The following is a 25,851-nucleotide window of genomic DNA, read 5'->3' on the forward strand; positions in this document are numbered from 1 at the left end:
GCCTCTCAAGTACCTAAATACTATATTATCTAATACCAGTTTTTAAGTAGTTAGTGAAAAATAAGGTAGAGTAAAAAGGAAAATAAAATTGTAGGGCAATTTCATGATACTCATTTACTGATCTGTATATCTGTTGTGTTAATTCCTTCTCAAGAAAGCAATTCTGTATGGAATAGACTGAAATGGACATCACTGTGGCAATCATGTTGTTTACAAAACGTGAGTTCTGGAGAGCTGAGTGGCTATCTGTTCCAGGAAGGTAGTGATAGTGAAGAGTGGTCTAGCAGTTTCAAAGGAAGCTGAAATTATATGAACATGTGGATGAATGGCTGAGTGGCAGAGACAGCAGAGGTGAGTTTTAAACAAAAGCAGGAGAAATATGTTGGGCACATTGCTAAATCAGAAGGGGGGGAAAAGGGGTTTTAGCAGCATATTGTGCAGTTCAATGCAGTTTGAAGATGTTTATAAGTCAGAATAATGGAATTTAGTCTAATGGAGAGTTGCAGAGAACTGCAGCTGCCAGGAGGGCACTTTCAATTGTGTGTACACAGAGTGTTAGCAAGAATTGCAGGAATGGGACAAAATAAGCGGTGTGATACAATACTGATGTGATTTCTCAGTACGGAAACAAAAAGGATTCTCTGTCTGCAAGTGATAGGGCTTCTAGTTTCATGCTGTGGATCTGCTGTCATCTGCTGTGATTTGTTCAGCAATTGGAAGAAAAAAATTCTTTACAGGTATTTCTTCTAGGATATGATCACAGTCCCATTCTCATACTTAGCAAATGCATGCAAAGGGTAGAACACTCAGATGTTTCAGTTCTTTTGAACTTCTCAATGAGGCTTCTTTTTTTCTGTTGTTTCCCGACTGCCTAGATACGTTTTCCATGTTCTGGATCATATTCTTCAAGCAGTCTGTTAGTGTGCTCTTTGTTTATCCTTCCTTTAATGTTGCTGGATCACCTCCACCGGTACTGGCCAGAACCAGTCTGACTTGTCTCAGTAGAGGCTGGCCTCATCTTTGTTATTAGTTTTCGCACTTGCATCCTTACCATATTTAGTGTGGGGAGAATGTCACTGTACCCAAACCTCCTCTCCTGACCTGCTGAAGGATGTCTTAGCTACCACCACCTTTATCTAGAAGTGGGTTGTGGCACTAATGTGGCAGCATTCTCTCTTCAACACTTCATTTCACCCTGCTGCCAGTTTGCCTGGTACAGGTTCCCTCAGTGAGGTAAGGTAAGAAGGTGCCTGCTCCCTTAACCCCGTGTGCCAGGAGGCTAAGCAGCAGCAGAGCTTTTTCTCTCTTACTATCCATGCCAGAAAACAACTGCAGATATAAGCACCCTATAGAGACAGTAACATGTTACCACCCCACCCTGATTGCATAGTGCTGGAGCCATCTCAGCATTCCTCACCTTTTTTTTTTTTTTTTTTTTTTTTTTTTTGACAAGGCTAGACATTGCCTCTTGCTTTTCCATCTTTCAGTACTGAAAGAAGTTTGACAATTTCACTTAACCAGAACCTAACATGCGGAGACTAGAAGCTCAGGATTTTGGTAGTTGGCACTCCTGTATTCATAGCCATGAAAACATGAAGGTTTTGTAATCTTACAGAGAAGCAGGGTCTCTTTCTATTTACAGAAAATACAGAAATAGCTACTTCTGTAGCCTTTCCTATCTATTGCTGTGAAGCCCTTTAGCAGAGGGCTAGCAAAGGGGGCTAGCTCATCTCATAAATAAGGTATCCATGTTCCATACAAAGACAAGTAGTTGGTACAGGTCACATTACGCTTTCAGAGGCTGTAACAAAATGAGCACTAGGGACTTGCATCTTCTCTCCAATTAATATTTACAATTAATGGAAGTCAGGAGCCTGGAGAGGAAAACCCTTCTTGGTAAAGCTTTGTTTGTATCCTCAGAGTGCTGTATGTGTTTGGACTTGACAGTGTGTGGCTGACTCACCAACAGCGTGAAATGTTTCTTACCTCTTGCCAGACGCACGGCAGTACGTCCCTGGGTGACACCTCCAGCTCTAGCCGGGCTGCTAGCACACAGGGCTCCGGCACATTGCTCATCTGCTTGTGAATGCTTCGGGTTTGAGGATTCTCACTATGTGTCTACATACAGATTTAAATATATATATAATATATATATATATGTAAAATACTATACAGCATAGTGTATATAGTATAGTGTATATAGTATAGACTATATGGTACATAGTCTATACTATATATATGCTTACCCCTTCCCTCCCCCTCAGCCCCCTCAGAGCTATTCCTGAGCTGCAGTACAGCATCTGGGAGGCAACTGAAATGGCAATTTGTTTGAATTACGGCATTCAGGTTTTTACATTTTTCAAGTCATAAGTAAGTGAATTCCATTAGTCTCATGTGGGCCTTTAACACTCATTCTTTTGTTCAATGTCCAAATGTCAGTTTCTCAAATTGTGAGTATTTGAAAGTCTCTTCAGGAAACAAGCTGAGGGCAGAGAGGATGCACTGGTGACCATGAGGTGCAGGCAGCCTCTGAAGGGCTCCAAGGAAGCGTTTCCAGCCGGGTCCTGTCACTGCGGTCACGGCCGCCCTGTGGCAGCGGGGAGGGCGGGGAGAGGCGGGGCGGGGCCGCGGGCTGAGGGCGGTGTCCCGGATCGGGCCCCTCCCGCCCCACGGGCTGCGCACGAGCCCCGCCCCTTCGCGCGCGGCCCCGCGGAGGCTGCCGGGCAGGGCGGGTGAGGCGAGGCGCGGCTGGGGGGGAGGCCGCGGGGTAGCGGCCATGAGCGGGGTCCTGCTGCGCGCCCTGCGCTCCGCGCTGCGCGTGCCCGCCGCCGCGCGCCCCCTGCGCACCGCCGCGCCGTGCGCCGCCTTCGCCAAGGAGCTGTTCCGGGGCGCGCTCAGCAAGGTGAGGGGCGAGGGGCGCGGGGCGCGCGCCCAACGGCCGCCATCCCCTCGCGGCCCGGCTCGCGCTGCCCGGGGCTGACGGGGCCGCGCGGGGCCCGGTGAGGCGGTGCGGGTGGGGGTGGGGGCGAACAGCCCGCAGCGACGGGGGCAGCGCCGCGGCCTCCCGGGCCCCGCCGCGCCCAGCGCCCTCTGCCCCCTCGAGCCGCAGCAGAGCGGGGCTGGAAGCAGGCGGCGTGTGCCCGGCCTGGTGGTGGCACCCGGCATAACCCCGGGAGGGAACGCGGCCGGCGCTGCCGGGGCCGGGGTGAGCCCCGCTGCTCCTCAAAACGGGACGGGCAACGCGGAGAGCTCGTGGCACGGGGCGATGCCAGGCGGCACAGACCCGCAGTCCAAAATGGGATTATATCGACAAAATTCGTGGTTAATAAAGGATTTTTGCATCCATGTAGTCCTTAAAACCTCTTTATTTTCTCTCTAATGCTTCCAGTTTGTTTGGGTGCGCAGTGTAGTTGAATCCTGTACATTTCATCAGATAACATTTTTGAACCTTTCTCACAAATCCAGATTTTCACAGTTTTTAGAACCTAGTATTTGAAAGGCATATGTTCTCGGACTTTAATTCCAGTTGCATGATTCATGCATTTTTTTAATGTCTGTTATTTTAGGAAGAAGTTTTCCCTTATCCAGAAATTAGCAATGAAGAGCTACAGGAGATCAACCAGTTTGTAGGACCTGTAGAAAAATTCTTCACTGAGGAAGGTACAGATATTAGTTTCTTATGTGTGCAAGTGATTCAGCGACTGCAAAATGATTCAAGCATAGCAGTTATAATTGTGTGTTATTGTTATAATTTAAGTCGTTTTATGCGTTTGTTGCCAGTCATAGTGCTTGGTGATGCTATAGGCATGTTGATTCATAGGTTTTTCATATAGACTACTTGGATGCTGATGAGAATAAATAAATCTTGAAAACAAAAGAAAATGAACAAAAATACAGAACAAGAAGGGAAGTGAAAGAATTCCAAGAGGTAGGATTTGAAATTGTTTAGCTTGGTTGTATTATCGCCATTTGCTACTTACTGTATCGTATTTCTTTTGTGAAACTTTTTACTTGTATTGTAGTGAACCTGTTCTCAACAAAGCTTTGTAGAGATAAATGGAGGATCTTTGAGAAGCTACGAAAAATCAGAAGTATTTATCGTTTTTCAGCTACCGAGTAATGATTCTGCCTGGGAAAACTCATATTAGCTGTATGCATTCCAGATAGGGTTGCAGGGTGTTTCTTCTATTAGTGCTGCAACAGATGAGCCAATTCGAGAACAGTTGTAGAAAATTGCTTTCTACAAACAGCAATTTCTGAGATAGTTAAACAGTATTGTCTCAGATCTCCTGCTGACAAAGCTACTAGGTCAAGATTGCCAAACACTGCAGGAGTATGAAGAAGCCAGTGGTTGTCACAGGTGACAATTTATGAGATATGGGTCATTTTAACAATAATAACATAGTATTGCTCACTGATGGTAAATTAAGAATTTATGTAGATTACATTTTTTGGGGGAACAGCATTCATTGAGTGAAAAAGATGATATTTACGGGAGGATTGCTCATCTTTGTTTGATTTCATTGCTATTTTTGTTTAGTTATTCAGGGTAATTTATGTGTACAGGATAAAAATAGGTTAGGAGAGCAGCCCTAACCAGTTACAAACTTGATATGGTTGGCATTGCATAAGGGGATTTATCCCAGCAGTTATTCTAAAGCCTAATGATCTGCAGACACTGTAGACAGAGGTCTGTATGGGCATAATAGAGGAAGAAATCATTAAAAAGAAAAAAAAAAAAGCCTTTCTTCCCCAAAACAGTTGGTGACATGCCACAGATAAGTATCTTATACGGTATATCTAAAAAAAAAAATTAGTGTGGAAAAACATCTTTTCTATAGATATCTTTTCTTTCTGAGTAACTTCAGTCAGAAGTGCAGCAGAATGCTTAGCTGCGTCCCTCGGTTGCATTTCATACAGACATGACAGCATCATTTAACTGTGGTGAACGTAAGTTTCTTTAGCAATGTGCTATTGCTCCTGAGAAGTTACTTCTTTTTGAGAACTTTTTGGAAAGATGGCTTCTGGTCCTTTTGCTGCAGCTTGCATCCTACCCTGGCTGCCTAATATGATTCTTGTATATTTTCGCTGTCACCACACAGAACTGCTCTGGTAATCCCTCAAGAATTTAAGTAACTCATAAGAACACAATTTTTTTAATTAGTCTGTTTACATACTTTTGTTCTTCTTTTAATCCTAACCCTGGCATAGCTCCAGAAGAAAATCCTAGAAATACCAAACAGAACCAGCCATATTCTCTCCACAAGCTGTGCACATAGAAACGTTTGAGATAATGATGTAATGATCAAATCTTTCCGATTTTCAAGTCCTTTTCCCATATCTGTCATCACCGTATCATAATCTATATGCCTGGGACCTTCCAGTTGTTTCTGACTTTCCTGGTATCATGAGGTGAGACACTTGAGTGTTGGTTCCATGACAAATTAGTTTTTTCTTAACATCTTCAGCTCATTTCACGAATAGACTAAAAAACAGCCATTGTGAAAAGTGATGGGCTCAGGTTAATTTGCAGCACCCCTCTCCTGAAGGACGAGGCGTTCTGGAAATGCTTTTTTTTTTCTGGAAGCAGAGTTGGGACTTCGGGTGGAGTGTTCAGGACTTACCTCAGTGGTCATGTTCAGAGTGCAGGAAGTCGGTAATTCACCTTGCTGGGAGGCAGACGGGTTGGGGCCCCAACCAACCTGATGTACTTGTAATCCTGCAGAAGCTCGTTTAGGGCTTGAGGCTCTTGAAACTGCAAGGGGATGTTGAAACAACAGCAAACACTAGAAAGAGCAACTCTTGTGAAGCTGGGGATGAGATGTACATCTGTATCTGGTGCAACAGGCGCCGTGTCTTTTTACTAAAGATGCTTTAGTAAGACTACGGGGTAATTACAGCGGTGGGGAGGTGCAGTGCTCCAGCAGCCCCTTTATCAATAGGTTATTTCAGTTCTTCAGCTCTGGGCTCTCAAACTGGTATTTAGGTTAGAGGTCACAGGGCTGCTCACTCAGAGACACAGTGACCTGGGCTCCGATTTGAGAACACTGCAGTCTCAGCGATTCTTTCTGCATTAAGAAACAAGGTTTTTAAATTGTAAAACCGTCTGTATCTGCAGTGGACTCCAAGAAGATTGATCAAGATGCAAAAATTCCGCCTGAAACTTTAAAAGGATTGAGGGACCTGGGCCTCTTTGGCATGCAGATTCCAGAGGAATATGGTGAGTAAGTGATCAAAAAGAATAACTATCTGTATCTTTTGTGTCTTGCAAAATGTGTCCGCACTATCCTGCCTGTAGTCATTTGGCCTGGACGTCCACATCAGGAGCGCAGGCTTCCCCTCTGGTGAACAAAGAGATGCAGGCACTGACAGGTGTCAGCTGGCTCCTCAGGGAGCTATGGATAATCTTAGCTCAGGCACCTAAGTTAGACAGCTAAATTTAGGTGGTGTACATTCCCCTCGGCATAGCATTTTCCTTTCTGTTTGTTTTCTGGATGCAGCAGAGTAGCGTGATGTTTTATGGGACTTGCAGTACTAGCTGATGATTTCTAAAATTACACCAGGTTCAAACATGGAACTGATCTGTCAAAGCTGTCAGCTGTCATTCACAGATAGGAATGTTTGACCATACAAACGTATAAAAGTACAATGATGACTTATTCAAAGTACAGCTTTTCTATAAAAACTTCTTGTGCAGTACTGAACAAAAAGTTTATGTCCTGAAGGACATTATAGTATAAATTGGGGTCAAAGACATGAGTTACTCAGTGGATTACCCCTTAAACTTGCAAAGGCATTTTTAAGAAAATTCTAATCTTATTCTGATGCATTTTAAAAATGGGACTGAAACTAAAACCTAATATGAAATATGTAAAGTAAGATCCTCGCATTGTCATATTGTCTTTTGAAGAAGACAGCTTTGTCTTCTGAGTTGTTCTCTTCAGAACTGTGTTTGCCCAACTGCAGACACTAGTTTCAGTGGGGAGGACACCTAATTTTTGAAGAGAATAGTATGAAACAATGTATTTGTGTTGGTAGTTGCACTAATACTGCATAAAGCTGGAGACACACCTCGGCATTTATTTTCTGTAAAGCCATACCCTGTTTTTCATAACATTTTTTCATATGTTGTTTTACTGTATTAGGCAACATAACTAGTGTTGCTGTGCTGCACTGATTTCAGTTATTTAAATAAAGCTACTTTTTTACTGCACCATAACTAATACACTGCTAACGAAGTTATTTCCCATTTTCTGTTGTTTAAACCTGCTGTACTTCTGTTGGTGGTGCCTGTCATGTTTTAAAATTCTTCAGTCGTACATAGTTCATGGTATGGTATTCTTCCTAATGGGTTGTAGTAGTGGTGTATTTGTTAGAAGCATTATAAAGTGCAGGACTTCAGTGGGAAAATGGAGCTCTTGTAAATCGTAATAATGTAAATCATGTAATAGTGGCTCTCTTAAAGAAGTAACAGTGGGACTTGTAATTAATGTAAGGGTGCTGTGAAAGAAGAGGGTGTAAGAAGCACTGATTTGAATGAATGGCAGCGAGGAGGCTTTGCTTTTTTATTTATTTGACACGCAGAAAATAGTAGCACCATTGAGACATCTGCTGAAATAAGGTGTCAGATATTGATACACACTGATAAGGTCCCCACCCAGCCTTCTCCAGGCTAACCAGGCCCAGCTCTCTCAGCCTCTCCTTGTAAGAGATGCTCCAGGCCCGTCATCATCTTTGTAGCCTCCACTGGACTCGCTCCAGAGCTCTGTCTCCCTCTTGTTCATTATCCTGACTTCTGCCACTGTCGAGTATAGAATTATTAACCTGGACAAAAGATTCTCTTGATTACATAGAATTGTTTGTTCAGCAGTAATATATACAATAGTCTTAAGCTATGGGGAGCAGGACTTCTAATGCTGAAAACAGAAAGTCCTTGAACATTAGACTCATACAGATGTGACTTTGATTTATCCTTCTGCTCTGTTCAAGCTCCTTACAATTAGTCTCTGTATTTGCAGCAGCAGATCACGGAAAGGTGGTGCTGGGGTTGAGTTTGTTTCTTGATATACTCACATTTTTTGATTAAAAATGTCTTTTGAAGTGTTGTATTTTATTCTACTTTAGTACTTGTTTGGAAGTCCGCATGGGGAACTGTTCCATGTCAGTTCCGGGTCTTTTTCTGCCCTGTTTCCACTGCAGCTGGGCGCAGCCTCGCTGCTGGGCTTGTCTTTGTGTCGCTGCCAGAGCCTGCCCCGACTGAGACATGCCCAGCACTGCTCCCTCTGCTGCTTGGTCTACAGCCTGGCAGCTGGGAGGCTGCACACCGGTTAATTGTCTGGGTTTGTAGGATCGCACAGAGATGTCACAAAACGTTAGTTTATGCTGGAAGCACAGAAATTCAGAATAGACCAATTTTTACACCAAGTCTTTTACCATTTTCACGTGCAGAGTGTTTAAACAAGCTTGTTTTCTACCATTTGCTGGATTATGCCGTGTTTGCTATGGTTGCACACGTGTGCTTGAATACAAACAGACCTGCTTTTTGATGAGTACTAAATTCAGCACAACTCAAGAATTAAAAAACTCTCGGTTTCTAAAATGTGTTTTCCTGTCACAACTGCAGCAGTGTGGTTCTTTTTTGTGGACGTAGTCTATGCTAAGACATCCCCCAGTTATATTTTTGATATTTCTGTACTTGAAAGGGGTTTTTGGGGTGGGAAGGGGCAAGTTAAATCCTAAAGTATCTGCTTAGAACAAAACACATCTGTTCCAGGTGGTCTTGGCCTATCAAATACCATGTATGCACGCTTGGGAGAAATCACTTCTCTAGATGGATCCATCGCAGTTACACTGGCAGCTCACCAAGCTATTGGGCTGAAGGTAGAGTTCTTTTATGTCAAGTAGTTCTTTGCATCTGCCATAGAGAAGGTGAGGTGAAGTTTGGTTAAGTACAGGGTGAGAGTGTTGTGACTAATAATAAATAAGAATTAAATGGTCCCAAGTTCTGTAAATTGAGCCAGCTTGATAAAAACAGCTGGAAGAAATATGGAAAACAGTAAAATATCAGTAGTAGGGCTAAAATTACAGGAAGGTGGTGCAGTCATGCAGAGAATTCAGAAGGGTGCAACTTTTTCCAGCTGAATGAGGCTGCATATTATATTATGGGGGGTAAGAGATGAAAACATATCCAAAATCAATGTGTTGTAGCCAACACATGAATTTTAAACTATTTTTCTTTATAATATAGCCTGAGGAATCTAACTCGTAACAACTTTATGGTGGCTGGGTAGTAGTATTCTGAAGCTTGAAATAGCACAAAGGTCTTTATAATAACAAAAACATTATTCTTGGAATTGAGTGGATAATGTTAATTAACATCAAGTGTTTATTCCTCACTTTGCTTCCCCATCTGTAGAAGGGGGATACTGAGCTGACCTGATCTGTAAAGTGTTCTAATGAGGACTGTAGTGTAAGCTGTGACGACTGTTCCTCTTGCTGTGGCCAGTTTGGGTCAGTTGTGGTTAATCCTTCCTAAATATGCTGAGTACTTGTATCTTAGCTATTTAATCATAAGAAGTCCCCTGTTTAGAAAGTAAATACAGCTCTGTACAATCAGAGATAATTAAAATAAGTACACTCAGGAAAAAAAAAAAAGTTGAATGCCTTTATAATGAAATAATTGAGAAATTAGGCAAATCATGTGTTCTGTTCTCCAATTAAGAGCTTTTAAAATTGATGCTCTTGATTCACATAAAGTCATAATGAAGGTATAACAAATTATGGAACACTGTCTCAGTGCTTGTGCCTTTCCAAGCAACAATTAAATCTTCACTTACAGCATAAGTATAGTGACACCTCCCCTGGAAGGCAGTCTTAACAATAGATAACTTTGACATATTTTAAAGTCAGTTAAATAATAATAATAAATATTGTTATATATATAGGATTATATAAATATGTTATATATATTATGTATACAAATTAAAACATTGTCTATATATATAAATAACTATATATATATATTATATACTATATATATATTATATATATATATATATATATATAAAAATAATAATTGTTTCTTAAACTCTTTAAATATTACCTTGTAGTACCATATAATTTGCAAATTAAGCTTCCTGAACTTGTCAAAGTTTGTCGGCTTCCTTTCACACAGTTCAATGCTGAAAAGTTTTCTATTAATTGTTTAGGGGATTCTCATTGCTGGCACTGATGAACAGAAAGCAAAGTACTTGCCGAAACTGGCATCTGGGGAGCACATTGCAGCTTTTTGTCTCACTGAACCTGGAAGGTACTGGTTTTGTAATTATGGCAAATTTGTAAAAATAAATAAATTAATTAATTAATTAAAAGGGTGCGTCAGAAAGCCAGTACTAAAATGGTATTTTTTATTGTCTTTGTTGCATTGGTTGTTTGGTTACTGCATTAAATATTTACTGTTTTGCGCCTGTGTCCTCAGTGTATATGTCAATAGCTATTTTTAAAATCACGCATTGTGCTCATGGCAGTGTTCATGAATTCACTAACTGGTGTTTGATTTTAGCTGCATTAATTCTCACAGTTGTTCCCATCTCAGCTATCCATCCACTTAATTTCTGGCATTGCTGAATATAAATTAAAAGGATACTTTATGCCATATCTCCCTAGGTGCTAGTTGTAGCACACAGAAACAGTTGTTTTTAGAGCTGAATTTTAGAACTCTGGCCCTGTTAAAGAATCAGGCGAGATCTTGGTGTGTCAAGAACTCAGCAACTGTCTTCAGCTGAAAGCCCAAAGTGAGCCATTGTGGCATTTTAATTTGTGCAAGAGGAAACTTGCTTCAAGGGGGAGATAATTATGCACTTAGTTACGTAATAAGGTGATGATTGAAGAGAGTGCTTGAACTTTCAATCACAGAACATAAACTTTAATTGCTTTGTTGTAATTGAACATCTAATTCTGCTCCCATGGAAAGTATGTGATGTGCCCAAATGCTCACTGATAAATACTGTCACAGGTTCGTTTATTTTTAATTTCTGTTGAACCTTTTTTCCCTTAAGATATACAACTAGAGTAGAGTTTTAAACTTGATTGTGATTTAGGATAACATTTGGTGTATGGTCAAATAGCGCCAAGTGTAGCTCGACAGAGTTACTTGTATGGCATTCTGAACACTTGGGTCAGGTCATAAGATTGATAACATACATGTTAATCAGCAGAAATGGCCCTGCAGGGTAATTTAAGTAGATTTCATCAGAACTATTGAATCTAATAAGTTTCCTTATTACTAAAGAACTAAAATTTTTATAGTACTTTTTAATGCAACTGTGAAGACTCTTTTTTTAAAGGATGGGAAGAGGGAAAAAATATAGTTCTGTTTTTTAGAGCATATTTCTTTCTTTAAACACTAACCAAACACTTGTTTGGCTTTTAGTGGAAGTGATGCTGCATCCATCCAGACAAGAGCAACTCTCAGCGAAGATGGGAAGCACTTCTTACTAAATGGCTCCAAGGTATCCACTCACAGAGTGGAAGTACTACGGTTCTTCTGTTACAAGCTTATAGAAAGCACTTTTGTCTTTTGCAGCATTATAATTCATTAGTTTTACTAGGTAGGACTCTAGCTTGGTAACTGTGTCAGGCTTTTGGGATTTCCAAACTAGTGAAGGATGACCATGTTAAAAAGACAGCTCGTTGGTTTAGGACCAAACAGAAAAGAAAAATACACTGCTCAGGGAATGACTTTGATGGAACGCCTGGTGAGCAAGATAGGAAAAGATCCTCTTAAGTTCCTTCTCTGTTATCCCCAGGTCAGAGTGTGCAGGTTTTTAGGGAGGGTTACTTAGCTCTCATCTGCGGCAGCACAGGTGAAGAGAAACCTGAAACAACGTTTTCCCCTCTTTTCATTTTTCATCATGCTAGATTTCCTAGGTATTTTTGAAAGGAAAGTTGACAGTGCAGCTTGGAACATCCTTGCTAAAAGCAACTGTCAGAATACGCTCTTGAAGATACACGATGTACTGGATACAACGCTGTTTGATACTCCTGAGGACTTGATCTGTTATTGATATACTTGTCTATGATGTGAAGAGATGCAACCTGTGGCCTGCTTTGTAGTATTTTTCATCAAAGGTGAAATTATATTGGGCAGTGGATGTAGAGGCCCTTGTACCCCTCGCATGCACAAGTGACAGGATGCACAAGCTTTTGTGAAAATGCACCAGATCTTAATTTAATTGAACCTCTTTTTTAACCACTTGAGAACAGTGGTTACAAAATCAGAACAAATATTTTTCTTTTTTCTCACAAAACAGGTTTGGATATCAAACGGTGGCCTTGCGAGTGTTTTCACAGTATTTGCTAGGACAGAGGTTGTTGATAAAGATGGACAAGTAAAAGATAAAATTACCGCTTTCATCGTAGAGCGAGATTTTGGCGGAGTCACACATGGGAAGCCTGAGGATAAGCTAGGCATTCGAGGATCCAATAGTAAGAATCATTTAAAATTGTTAATAGAAATTGTTTTAATATTTTAATGTTTTAATTTCTTTAGGTTATCTGATTTCAAAGGCAAATTAGTCTTTTCCATATAAGTTTCATGTTTCTTTACCTAGCTTTTCTTCGGAGTCCTTCCTAATGCCAGCTCTGAATTAATAAATCTGTATTTATGGACACCTGAAGCTGCACTTTCATGCAGTAAAAGAAATAACTCAGAAGATGAAGCAACCACGTAGCTTTAATTTAGAATTAAGTTTTCTCTTACAGATGATTGCAGTTTTTCACAATCTATCATTTGAACTTGATTGCTGTATCAGTTCCATAAAAGTCAAAACTGCAGTTCTCTGTTTATACAATGTGCATTAATTGTATTTTGAATATTTCACATCAGTAATTGATGTAAACCACAGTCTTTTCCCAAATCTCAACTCCTTTGGAAGTTACCATAATTCTGTCATTCACAGTGCATTAGGAAAACTTTTTTTTGTTGTTGTTATAAAAGTCAGTTATGTTCCAGAATGTATTTTAAATATTTTTACATCGTAATTGAACAGCAATTTACTCTGTGTTTCAGCCTGTGAAGTACATTTTGAAAATACAAAAGTGCCTATAGAGAATGTAATTGGAGAAGTAGGAGGAGGATTTAAGGTAAGCAGGAAATAATAATTTTTAAAAGTCTGAAGGAAATCTATTCTTTCTGAACTGTACTGAAGTTTCCTTATGGGTAGTATCAACACTGCCAAGCTGAAGAACACCGGGGGAAAGACTTCTCAGTTTACCTTATGTGCTTTGTATTAGCTGGTTTCACCAGAACATAGCGCATGAGCATGCCGTAAGTTCAGGTTCATATTTATTTCTTGATAAAATTGTAAAGCAGATTCTGTTATTTGCTTGGCTTTTTAAGATGCTTTTCATGGTATAGGAAACATACTGTTCTCTTCTGAAAAGGGAGGATTTTTTTCAACAGAACTTCTGAACTAAACTCTTCTCTATTTCTACAACCAGAATTGTGGACTGTGTAGAAAAGGAGAGAAAAGACTGTAGCAGGAAATGGTTTGAGCAAAGTCCAGACCTGTCAGGTGGTTTCCCAGGATCAGATTATAGCACAAGAAAAACTGGGAGGTCACTGGAAGGCTGGCACTGGTTCCTCCGCATTGCACCACAGAAATGCGAAGCATTTCTTAACACTGTTCACTTTGCTGTTGTAACCTTTCTCCAAGTATGAGTTGCAAAGCTGTTCTTAATGGTCCTGAGTTTTCCTACGCCTTCAATAGCAGGCAGCTCCAGATTGAAATACTAAATAGAATAATTTCCTTTGATGTAATAAACATATGAAAAGGTAATTTTAACAGTTTGTTCTCCATGGAATTACCACAAGTTGAGAGGTAGGAACAGTGACTTTTCGCTGGAGTCCTTAAGACTCTTCGAAGACTCTTAAGTTCTCTTTGAACTAGGTCACCCATGTTTTCTTTGTTAAAAGAAAAAACCAGCAACACTAAACTTAAAAATCTATTTGTGTGCACTGTGGAGCTGTATTTGTACACCTTTCGCTCTCATTCCCTTTTCGTGTATGTTGCTGGAAGACTCAGCAGAATTTTGATGGTGAATGATTGTTTAAAACAAGCATACAGACATATATCCAAAAATGTCATTTGAATGTACCCAAGCATCTTATTTCACCAAAATTCTGCTTTCTGTAGGTAGGAGGTTCTTTATTTTGCTCCAAGATTACTATTTGAAAAGAATGAGTTAGTTTTACTAGCTTTTTCGATGGCTGTTACAGTCTGTCCACGTATGGCTGGCATAGATAAGAGTAAGACTAAGGTGGGACTGTTGGATGTAGAGATAGAACCGAGTAATGATTCAGTGGATCATCAGTACCAGGAAACTACTTCAGGTATGAATTGGATGTAGTAGATTGTCTTAAATGCTTAGTTCTAAAGCATTTCTGTTGGGATGCTGAATGCTGCACTGACTAGAAGCAGGGCTGGTTTCACAGGATAGGAAGCGTAATCCAGTGATGAATGAAATCCAGGAAAAGCACTAAAAACATGAAGCTAGACAGCAGTAAAAGTTTTGTGGAAACAACACAGCCTAAAAAAAATGTTCATTTTTTTTCACAGGTTGCCATGAATATCCTAAACAGTGGAAGATTTAGCATGGGCAGTGCCTCTGCTGGAATGATTAAAAAATTGATAGGTAGGTGAATTGGGTGTTTTGGATTGCTGGATGCTATGCAAAAAAAAAAAAAAAAAAAAGAGAGAGAGAGAACAACTGATTTTCATAAGGTATTTAACAGTATTCATTCAAAATAGTAACACTAGTCTTGATTATAACATCACTGTTAGTCATAACATGCTTTGACATCTTTGAAATACTAGATTTTCTTGTTAAACATTGTGATTAAAAACCTGTAAAACACTGAAGATTTCAGTTGATACATTGTAAAGCTCTTGCGTCTGTTAAATTCATTCTGCAGTAAAATACATGTATTCTCAATAAGTGAACAGCGTATGTAGTGCTGCTTTTAGATCCTATAGAGTCCTTTAAAACTTCAAATTGGCTCAAAGCTTGCATACAGTAACAGGTAATAAAATTGTCTTATACCAACAGTTACCCAAAATACTAACAGGCGTCTCTCACAAAAAAGCAAATTATTAGCACTAAAACATGCTTCCCACAAGAATACAGGTTTACACCTTAGACTTGTGTTGTAAAGCCTTTGGCACAGTATTCCCAGACTTGAGCAGCACTGTCATTCTCAGGGTGCTTTTCACATTGCTGAAGCAGTAGGGGTTGGTCAGGCCATAGAACGCTATGTACAGCAGGCATGAGATGTCACAGTAACAGTTGTGCTGTTCTGAGATGGATTTTTTTTTTATTTTCTTTTTAAAGAAATGACAGCAGAGTATGCGTGTACCAGGAAACAATTCAATAAGAAACTGAGTGAATTTGGATTAATTCAGGTAATTAAAAAAAAAAAAAAAGAAAACCTAAATGTCTGTGCTTTGTTTTGTCTAGTGCTAGGATGTAGATTATGTTGAGGTTCTTTTGGCTGTACTGGTTTAAAAAATTGCTGGAGGTATTGAATTGATATATGTTTTAGTGCAGACTTCTGTATGCTGATCTTTTAAATGATTTTAATTGAATGATAAACATGCAAAGTATTTTTTTTAAGCATTGTCATGATTGTTTTGCAGTAGCACTTTTTATTAAACATTATTTTATTAAATGTATAAAAACTGCAGTTATACTCTTCAGTTTCAAAGTTATTGCAGACTTAGCTATGCATTTCTGTATCTGAATCAATGTATAAACCCTCTCACCACTATTTGACAGGAGAAGTTTTGTTTTATGGCTGTGAAAGCATACGTAATGGAGAGTATGGCTTACCTCACTGCAGGAATGATGGACAGGCCAGGGTTTCCAGATTGCTCTGTGGAGGCAGCCATGGTCAAGGTAATGTTATTGAAAAACTTGCCTATGGCTTTAAGCTAATGCAGACTAACACCTTTCCTGTTTTGCAGTCTACATTACAAATTGCTTAGAGGCTCGGGTATTTCTTACAGACATAAATACAGACACTTCAGCTAGATTTAAGAACTAAAAAAAGACATTAGTTTTCATTTCCCCCACATTATAGATTACCTCAGATTCAAAGCTTGTGTCACTATACAGAAAATAAAACCTGAATACAACAGGTTTGGTATATTGCAGTCCTCTTGAGTGCTGTTTTTATGCAGTGTCACGCTGCTGGAAATAGTGCTAACAGTTTTGTTTCCAGCTGCAGACCTGGCTAAGGAGTTTCAGTCCTGGTTTAAACCCAGAATCAGTTGCAAAATACAGAGTGAGGCAGGCCCACTCTGATGGAGCACCACTATTTAAGGGATTTCTGCAGTGTCAGCCAGGAGACAGATGCTGCTGGCTGGCAAAGCAGCCTTGAGAAGAGCTCACAGATGTTCATCCCCCAGTGATGGTCCCTTACGGTGTGGGGACGTTGCAGTAATGTCACAGTCCTTCCAAAGGTCTCACTTGTGGCACAGTAACAAAGCTATGTCATCTGCGTGTACTGTGTGAAACATGGTGATTAAAATACTGTTCAACAACAGGTGTTCAGCTCTGAAGGTGCTTGGGCTTGCGTAAGTGAAGCACTGCAAATACTTGGAGGCCTTGGCTATATGAAGGATTACCCCTACGAACGCTTTCTCAGAGACACAAGGATACTGCTGATTTTTGAGGCAAGTATGAATATACTGTTCTACCATAAATTGCAATTAACTTGCTCACCTTCTGTGAACCTGATATGAAACAAATCCAGCAGAGTACTCACTTAAATATGTCTTCATTCAGTTAGTTGTGAAGTCTGCTATAGTTTGAATAACACTGAAGAGCTAATTTTTCTTTGGAGATAATATTGTCCTATAATAAACTAAGATATGATGGATTTTATAGATTAACCACAAAGTGTGAGCTTCTCTAGGAACCCACACTAGCAAGTGTTTGTATGTTTATCTCACACAGCAAGGAAGAGTCAATTTCATTATTTTTTCAGCAAGGAAGAGTCAATTTCAAGTTATTTTTCAGCCATGTGTAATAATGGATTCCAGAACATCAAATTTGTACAGTCTCATCTTTATTTTCTGGTTTGCTTTTGTTTTCCAAGCAGGCATGTTGAGCAGTTTTACAGTTACAGAACATATAAGTGTTCCTTTACTGGAACAATCCAGAACTTATTTTTTCATCAAAACACTTTTAGTCTGGTTTCTTTTCTGTTTTTACATATGTGTGTGTAATAGTGAGAGGCTCGACATCTTCACAACTAAATGAAGTCAGCATTTTATAACCAAGCTAAAACAGAAAGGACAGTAAGCATGTATGGATGGAGGAAGAGTACTTTTTGGTATTAACTAAAACAATGGAACATTAGAAAAGGAAGACAGGCCAGCAGACCTGCTTGGAAAATGTTCAGAAAATGTTCATTAATATTGTAAGCCTTAGGTAAGTAAGTGGTTAGCAAAAGAACCTCTCTTTAAGACTGTACATAGTCCTAAAAAAAAAAAAAAAAAAGTGTTTAGTTTTTGTTGCCTGCTTCCAGTGTCTATACCCTCTGCAGCCATACCTCCTCTAACCTCAAGGAAAAGCAGAGCATGTAAGTTATTTACTGAAAGCAATTTTGAAACAAAAATATGCATAAAAATACTAGCACAGCATATCTATTTTTTTTGAAATACTAAAAATATTTTGTACTTGATACTGATTTCAGTATGTATTATGTTTTCTTACAGGGCACAAATGAAATTCTGCGACTGTATATTGCTTTGACGGGTATGCAATATGCAGGCAAAATCTTAACTGAAAAAATTAAGTATGTTCTTTTTTATTGCTAATAGTTTTTATTGACTTAGACTGATAATTGCTAAGCCATAGATAAGGGGGAAACTGTAGGAAAAAAACTGCTGTATTCCTAAATATATCGTCTAAAGGCAGTTCAATGCATAGGGGTCTTTTTTTTTCCTCTTTAATTGACAATGTTTTATGTGTTTAGGAATCTTGGCCAATTGTGTCTTACCTTCTAAGGCCAGCTTGTATAAAATACCTCCTTACAAGACCAGTAATTAAAATTGCATGACTTAAGATTTTATAAGGAAGTGTTACTGGAAAGGCAGCTATAGCATACCTCTCGAGTGTATATACTGGTCTCTCTCTAATTTATTGTACTGTTGAAAGGAACTGGGTGTGAACCATGTTGTATACTTTTAAGGCTGTATAGTTGTTCTCCAGACTTCATGATAAAATGGACCAAACAACATCATGCTAGATAAACTGTAGATGTTTTGGTAATGTCTTTAAAATTTCAATTGGTTATCTGAACCACCTGAAACTTCCCTTGCAAACCAGCAAATATATTTTAACAGCTGTTGTTTACCCAACATTTTAGAGAAATCAAGAAAGGAAATGTAGGAGTGGCGCTCGAGGAGTTTCTAAACAAACTACGGGACTCGATGGGTAGAAAAGTGGACTTTGGGCTAGCTGGTGACCGTGGCCTGGTGCATCCCAGCCTCCAGGTAAAGGGGTGGGAGAGGCAGGAACACAACACTCCTTGATAAGAGCCAGGCACTGGTCTTTCATGTTTGATTCCCTTTGCTGCTTGTCACAACTTTGTAGCCTGTTTATGCAAGACAAAGTATATGCTTACGTGAGATTTACAAACTTAAGCAGATTTTTACATTATTTCAGGGATGACGACTTGAATGTTATAACTCTGTATTTATACCAAATCCAGGTTTAGATCTATTTTAAGTAGTTTATATAAGTTGACTCTTCACAGTATTGAAGTCATTCCTTGTAATGGTTGGTTGCTGCTGTACATAATAAGCTCAGTTACAAGATACAAAGCTGCTTCTTTCTTTTCCTGTTTAATAGTAATACAGTTTTGGTGAACTACATATATACTTGCGTAATCAATTCTTAGGGCAGAGAAGTAAAAAGGTACTTCTGTTTCTTTTGTTAGAAAAAAAGTATAAGGTGTGTTCTTCCTATGATGTTTTTAGTGTTCTGAAGAACCGTAACAAAATGGTATTTTGCAATATACGTGTCCTCTAGGTCAGCTATTTCAGGCACACAGGTAAGAGGATTCACTAGGATTTGCTAGTAGTATTCTGTGCACATAAGGAAGCTCAACAGCATACTCCTTCGGGTAAATACATCGTGTTCTGCAGTGCCTCCAGTGTACACGTGTCAGTTAGTTTAACTATAGTGATGCTGACCTACCTGATACGCTAGATTGGAACTTCTTCTGAATACCTCAAACCCACATACTTATGTTCAGATTACAAGAATCATCATAATGAATTAATTGCATTTAAGTATTAATAAAAGCCAGATACGACACTGGAATTTTTTTCTAACTCCTTACGACCAGAATTTGAAAATACTGATGAATTCATCCAATAGTACCACATAACCTTCATTTTCAGGGCTTTTGTGACCTGCAGCATGTAAAATGAGAATTAGGGTTGTTGTGCAGAACACGTGGAAGATATCTGTCGGATTATTATTTGCATAAGCATAAAGAAGACTGTATTGAAAAGTTACTGAAGTAAAAGCCAGAACATTTTAAATGCCTGTTTTATAGCAAAAGAAAGGTGCTTTAACTGGCTTTCAGTGGGGTGAATATTAAGAACACAGTACTTGCCAAGAGAAAATTCTGGCTGGTTTTGGCTTTCAAGATAACACAAATGCAGCTAAGCAGTGGTTTTCTCCTCAGAAAAGATTCAATATTTTTTAATCCCATTCCTTTTATGTACATAGGCAAACTTTCTCTCCTTTGTAGGTGAGAAGATACCAAATGATTTAAGATCGACTTAAATGGAAATTCTAGTCACTGACTAGAAGTTGGCATCATTACCTTTAGCAGAAAATTGAACTTCCATGTTTGAGGGGAAAGGTGTCTTTCTTGTGTTGGGGCACACACATCTAGGGATTTCTTCAGCATTGCATTGCCTGTTGGTTGCTCAGATTCCTTTATTCCTTTGTTCTGATCACTGTGCAGGCAGAGTAACTACTTCCTCATGCAGCAGGTAGGCTCATCCACGTCAAGATTTTGGTTTATGGGCTGGGCAGCATAGGAGAAGCTCATACTTTCCAGTATATGCTTTGCCATGTATGCTTGTTGGGAAACGTCCCTTTTTATAGTTGGATTTGGTTTTTTGTTTGTTTGTCTTTTAACCTGATGAAATTGTTTAAATGTGTGGAATATCTTAAATACGTATATTCTGTTTTATAGGAAAGTGGCAAGAAACTCGAGGAAAACGTTTATTATTTTGGAAATACAGTGAGAGGCCTACTAAGTAGGTTTGGCAAGGTATCAGTAGTTTTTTTTTCTGTTATCTTCAAGTTGTATCTTTGAGTTTTTCTTCAACCACGTTGGCCTCACTAGAATCTAGACTGGACTGTGTTGATATGACATGGGATAGGATTTCCTTTACACACCTGGTTTCCATTGACTATTAAAAAAAATACTGAAATTCTGTAATGGACAATTTACCTTGTTTTTGTTTTGTTTAAAAAAAAAGTCTCTGTGAATTAGCTGTTTTCTTCTATCTCTGTTGCCACAAATCCTGCCTGCTGCAGTGACTATTTAAGTACTTTAAGTACTTTGTTGTATGCAAGCAGTCAGTGGAAGCCATTTCCACTTTCCCAAATGAAGAGCTATACCAGCACAATTTGAATTATGCTTATTCATTAATATTCTAGAGCATGTGAATCTATAATTATGCCATTAAAAGTGGTTTAGTTAAATAGGAGAAGCCAAACTTAGGATACCCTGGATTTTTGAGTGTTTTTTTCAGATGTGTTTTGAGAATGCTTATCAGACTACACCATGGAGCATGGACAGATTTTTTTTTTTTTTGAGTAGACTTCATATTTTGGTACTTGAATTTCAGTGATTTTGGTGTTTAACAAAATGGTTTCAAGACACAACAATTTTACTGCTAGCTGCAAAGGCTGTAAAAGGTAGAACATAGTTAATTTGTAAATTACTGACTTCGTAGGGGTAGAAAATCAATGTAACAACTTACCTGTCTATACTAAATAAGGATGAACATAAATACAAACTATGGAAAAAATGATTTGATTGAAGTCTGCAAGTTAATCATTTTTATTCTTATAGACAATAGTGGATGAGCAGTTGGTTCTGAAGAGAGTGGCAGATGTAGTTATTAATCTATATGCAATGACAGCAACTATATCCAGAGCCAGCCGGTCTATCAGTATTGGCCTGAGAAATCACGACCATGAAGTAAGTGTACTTTAATAGCAGTCATACCCATTTATCAGCTACACTCCGTGCATCATCTACCTTAACAAAACAGAATTTATTGCTATTCTGCCTCGTTATATTTTTTGTTGTAAGAGGCACTGCGTATCTTCAGACCTTGCCCTGAAACGTTACAGCCTGCATACATTTTACAAGTCTCTAACCAGCTGCTTGTCTTGACTAGCCAACTTTCCCCTCAACTCTGAAAGATGCTTGTTGCCTTCTTTGCTGCACAAGCACAATGCTGTTCTAAAAGTGTACTAAACTATCAGACAGTGCATGATAATGACTCAGACTTTGCAAAATTGCAGTGACAAATAGCTTTCATTACACTAAAACTACACACTGTATGTTAGGAATTTGTATCTATTGCAGCAAACTCTCCTTTAAACCTGATATTGTACCAATTTGTTTCAAAACTAATGGTGCAAGAGTGCAGTAACGACACCAATTACCTGTCATGTGAGCTGTAATGTTGTCCAAGTATTTAAAATATTTTAACATACATCGATGAATGAATTCTGAATTTGCATGTTCTCTTAAACCTGCTAATACCATGCTGTTCTTCCAAAATGCTTTCTAAAAATGCTTTATCATTAGTAATAATGTATAACAACAACAGTATTTTGTCACTAAATGTCTTGAAAGTAAAGGGAAAGAGTTTGACAGCAGGTGATTAGGGTAGATCATTTAAAATTTCATGTTAACAATTCTGCTACATGACAAGTAAATTTGCTACAATTAAGTGTGAAAAAAAAAATCAGACCGATTAAACCTCAGTCTTCAGTGGTCTGGAGACTTACTTCAGATTTTGTGTGCATGTGCCCCTTCTGGATTTACTACCACGTGTCTTTTCATCAGTTTTGAGTGAGGTCATCCCAACTCTGAGACTCAGTAGCTGTGGGAAATAAATAACAACTAAGCATAAATTATTATCTTACAGGGCTGCATATCAGAGATACAAAACCAAAGATTCAGAAGCTAAAATATTTTTACTGCATAAGTTTGTTCATTTAGTAGTTTTTAATTGAGTTTTGCTACTCTTTCTCAGGTGCTGCTTACAAATATCTTCTGCACAGAAGCATATTTCAAGAATAATTACACCATGGCTCAATTACAAAAATGTAAGCTCTATAAAATATATAAAGTATTTTTTGTGCTCTTACAGCTTTTTATCTAAGCAAAAGTGGGTATTTTTGATATGACTAACAGAATTTTCCACAGCAAGGAGGAAAACAGGATCTATCAGTAACAAATTCTCCTGTAAAGAATACATTAGCTAACAATCAGGTATTTGACCTATTCGTCTCTAGGTAATCATTTAGATACTTGTACTGTGAAAGATTCAGTCTGCGATAATCAGAATCTTTTTAGAAGATGCTGAAATTTTCTGCCACTGAAGTTTAGATACTTGTCTCTTAAAATCCTTTTTAAAAGAAAATTAGAAAAGCAGTATACTGTACTTAAGTTATCTTTCCTTTTGCTTTTCCTTAGATGCAGAGGAAAATTTGGATGACTGTATTAAAAAAGCTGCAAAGCATGTGCTGGAAAAGAGAGCCTATACCTGTTCACATCCACTGGACAGGACATTCTGATTACTTCACTGACAGCAAATTACTGATGAATGTAAAATAAACAGCAACTAATTTTCTGTAACTCAAGTATTTGACACCTTAAAAGTAACTTTTTCATGAGTTTACCAAATGTAACCAGCTGTATCTGTGTAAAATAAAACTAAAACCAACTTCATATAAAGAGGATAAATAAATTTTATTTAATTCTCAAATTATCTCATTAGATTTATGTCTGTTTCTTTTGATGGTAAATAAAAGCAGTTGAGATTCAGATTGAAATATGTTTTTCCTGGAAGGTGATTATTTTTTTATTTTATTTTCATCTTTAAGCTTAAATCACCTACTTACTGGAAGACCATTTACTTATGACTTTTGCTTGGAGGGGACTTAGGGAAGTCAACTTGCCCAATGCAGTGTAAACAGCAGGGCCAAGTGCAATCAGCATTGCCATGTCCAGGCAAGCTTTGAGTCTCTCCAAGGATGGCTGTTGTTCTGTCTCAGCTCTCGTTTAGAAATGATTCCCTCTACTTACCAGAACTTTCTGTTCTGTTCTCTCATGGCCCCAGCCTTACACTTACTTAGCCATTGTTGTTTTATTTTTAATAAAAACAAACTTTATTTAAAGATATGTTAGATATCATCTAAACAAATGTCATGACGATACATTTATCAGAAACATTATTCAAACTTGATGCCTATTTACACTTTTTTTTTTTTTAACCTAGCCTCTTAGTAATCTCCAAACACAGTGTAGTTACCTCCTACCTCAGCAAGTCAGTTTTATCCTGTGACACAGGATAAACACTTAAGAAACTGTCCTACTTGGCTCAGGGAAGTATTTGCTGGCCAGATTTCATTAAGAAGGCAATTATTTTATGTCACAGGTACGTTTACCAATTCTCTGGCATTTGCTAAGTGCTTTCTGTTTACCAAGTTACCTGTATCTAGAGTAATAGCTGGCTCTGGCATTTCATTCTGGAGAGGATCTTCCTGTTCTGCACTGATAGCAGTGTGTCCTCTTGCTGATTGGTCACGCTTGTAAATAAGTGAATGTTTATAGCAAAATAAACTGGAATGGAAAAAAAAAGTCACTCATATTAGGCTGCATCCTTTAATCTACAGGTCTCTAAATTAACAGTTGTGACACTTCTTCAGCGAACAAACACATTTACCAAACTCCACTGGATCTGTTAAATTTGTGGTACTACCCAACAAGCTTGCCACACATATCAATTACTATGTTACTTCATTCCTGTTGCTTGACTCAGGAGCCATTGCTCAGTTCAGTCTGCTGTTGAACCTACTAGAATATCAGGTTCAGCCTCACAACTAATGAGCAATCGGTTTGCAAGTTGACACCTAAAAAAGCTGACGTCTGACCTCATTTAGCATGACTTACAGCAAGTGTGGGAGTCTGGAAGAGTACAGCAAAAACAATACATGCATGAAGCACAGCAGTATCTTAGAAGATGGGCTTGCATGAGAGCAAAATAACAAATAATCTCCCGCACTAAGGAATAATACACGCATTAAACCATTGTACATTCCTTCATATGTAACTGAGTTAGTAACTAAAAGTTTCCTGTTAATTCTAGATTTGTTTGGTGGCCTAGTCTAGAAAGGTCAAACATGAAATGTGTTCAAATATCTAGCAGTGTAATTAAACTATAAAGGTAAGAATTGCTCGGCAAGAACAAGGCTTTGTATTGCTTAGATTAGAAAGGCTGCAGACCACACAGTCTCCAGTATAATCTCACTTAAACGTAAACTGAAGTTCCAGCGCCGCTCACAGTACTGGGGGAAGAGCCGGTGACTATGTTGGTACTGCACAGTGACACCCAGGGCAAGTAATGACCAGTGGCAAACTCTCTTCCTTGATTATGGGGTTGGACATCAAAGGTCAGCCTCCCAAAAACACCAAGCTGTCTCCTACAGAACCGGTTCCATTTGGATACACCCTAAAATTAATCAACCTAGTCATGTATACTACACTATCTTCATACTGTAACACCTGACATACACTATGTAAAATGATTTGGGAGCCTTTAACATAGTAGGTCCCTTTTCCCACATTCAGTGCTTTCTAGCAATTAGGTTGGCTTACTCGAAATCTGCTCCTTTGAGTTTTTCAAACACCTTCCGCTCTCTGTTGTGGCAGGGAATAATATTCTTGCTCCACTTCAGGCTGTGCTGACCTTCAGGGCCTGGTACAAAGCCATAACAGATGCTCTTCCTCTTGCCTGGTAGAACGGCCACAATGTTTTGAGAGGGTTGATTGTCCAACACCGACAGGGCTGGGATAGGCTAGGATAAGAAAACACGCTTGGTTCTGGAGGGCCTCCACTTCCCTTTTTACCCCCTCTCCCTCCTCGCTTGTTTCTTAGCTAGTAGACCACTGGTAGTTCTTGCCTTAGGAAAGGGATGTTTTCACAAATCAACAATTTTGTAACACAGGACAGAAATGTCATCCTGTGGGCTACACCAAGAAGCCTTGGAAATGTGTTTGTTTAAGAAACATTGGCTATGACAGACTTGTATGTCTGATAGCCATAAGCAGAATGTCATGAAGTGCAAGCTGTAACTTATATAAAATAATAGTATTATTTATACGCAGACTAGCATAAAAAAGGTTGTGTATTGAAATTACAGGAAACAGGCGGAGTCCAAGATGAACACATTTCATATTTTGAACAGCCAAATCAAAGCAGAAGGCAAAGCACAAAGCAGTATTCAGTTCAAAGCCTGACGCTAACTTGAGGAGGCCAGGCAGCTTGCTGCTGTGTCCATTTAATGCAAGAACTGGCATCCAGAGTATTATTTAAAAAACAGAAGGGGCGGCATCAGCCTCAGAGGTTTAACTCTGCTTGTGTTATGGACATTCTCATAGTTGCTCTGTTTGTTTGTTTGTTTTGTTTTGTTTTGTTTTGTGTTTTTTTTTTTTTTTGTGTTTTTTTTTTTGTT

At 38.8% G+C, this 25,851-nt stretch overlaps 1 protein-coding gene across 1 annotated transcript; it reads left to right on the forward strand.

Moving 5' to 3' along the window:
- Window positions 1-2,686: 2,686 nt before the first annotated feature.
- On the forward strand, window positions 2,687-23,105 carry ACAD9 (acyl-CoA dehydrogenase family member 9). The gene is made up of 18 exons (XM_084292590.1): window positions 2,687-2,902; window positions 3,567-3,660; window positions 6,119-6,220; window positions 8,774-8,880; window positions 10,209-10,309; window positions 11,432-11,510; window positions 12,312-12,486; window positions 13,070-13,143; window positions 14,619-14,694; window positions 15,391-15,461; window positions 15,835-15,954; window positions 16,605-16,733; window positions 17,781-17,860; window positions 18,434-18,560; window positions 20,282-20,359; window positions 21,170-21,298; window positions 22,368-22,440; window positions 22,811-23,105. Exons 1-18 carry the CDS (start codon window positions 2,777-2,779, stop codon window positions 22,909-22,911), a joined length of 1,842 nt encoding a protein of 613 aa, XP_084148716.1. The 5' UTR covers window positions 2,687-2,776; the 3' UTR covers window positions 22,912-23,105.
- Window positions 23,106-25,851: the final 2,746 nt, after the last annotated feature.

This window comes from Netta rufina (genome assembly GCF_964035555.1).
Source record: "Netta rufina genome assembly, chromosome: 10".
NCBI classification, from domain to species: domain Eukaryota; kingdom Metazoa; phylum Chordata; class Aves; order Anseriformes; family Anatidae; genus Netta; species Netta rufina.

Excerpts from the sequence above, each read along its gene's own strand:
- ACAD9 (XM_084292590.1), top strand. The coding sequence starts at position 2,777 with ATGAGCGGGGTCCTGCTGCGCGCCCTGCGCTCCGCGCTGCGCGTGCCC. Across the intron at positions 10,310-11,431 it reads TGTCTCACTGAACCTGGAAG|TGGAAGTGATGCTGCATCCA; the intron begins GTACTGGTTTTG and ends TTTGGCTTTTAG. Across the intron at positions 14,695-15,390 it reads AATGATTAAAAAATTGATAG|AAATGACAGCAGAGTATGCG; the intron begins GTAGGTGAATTG and ends TTCTTTTTAAAG.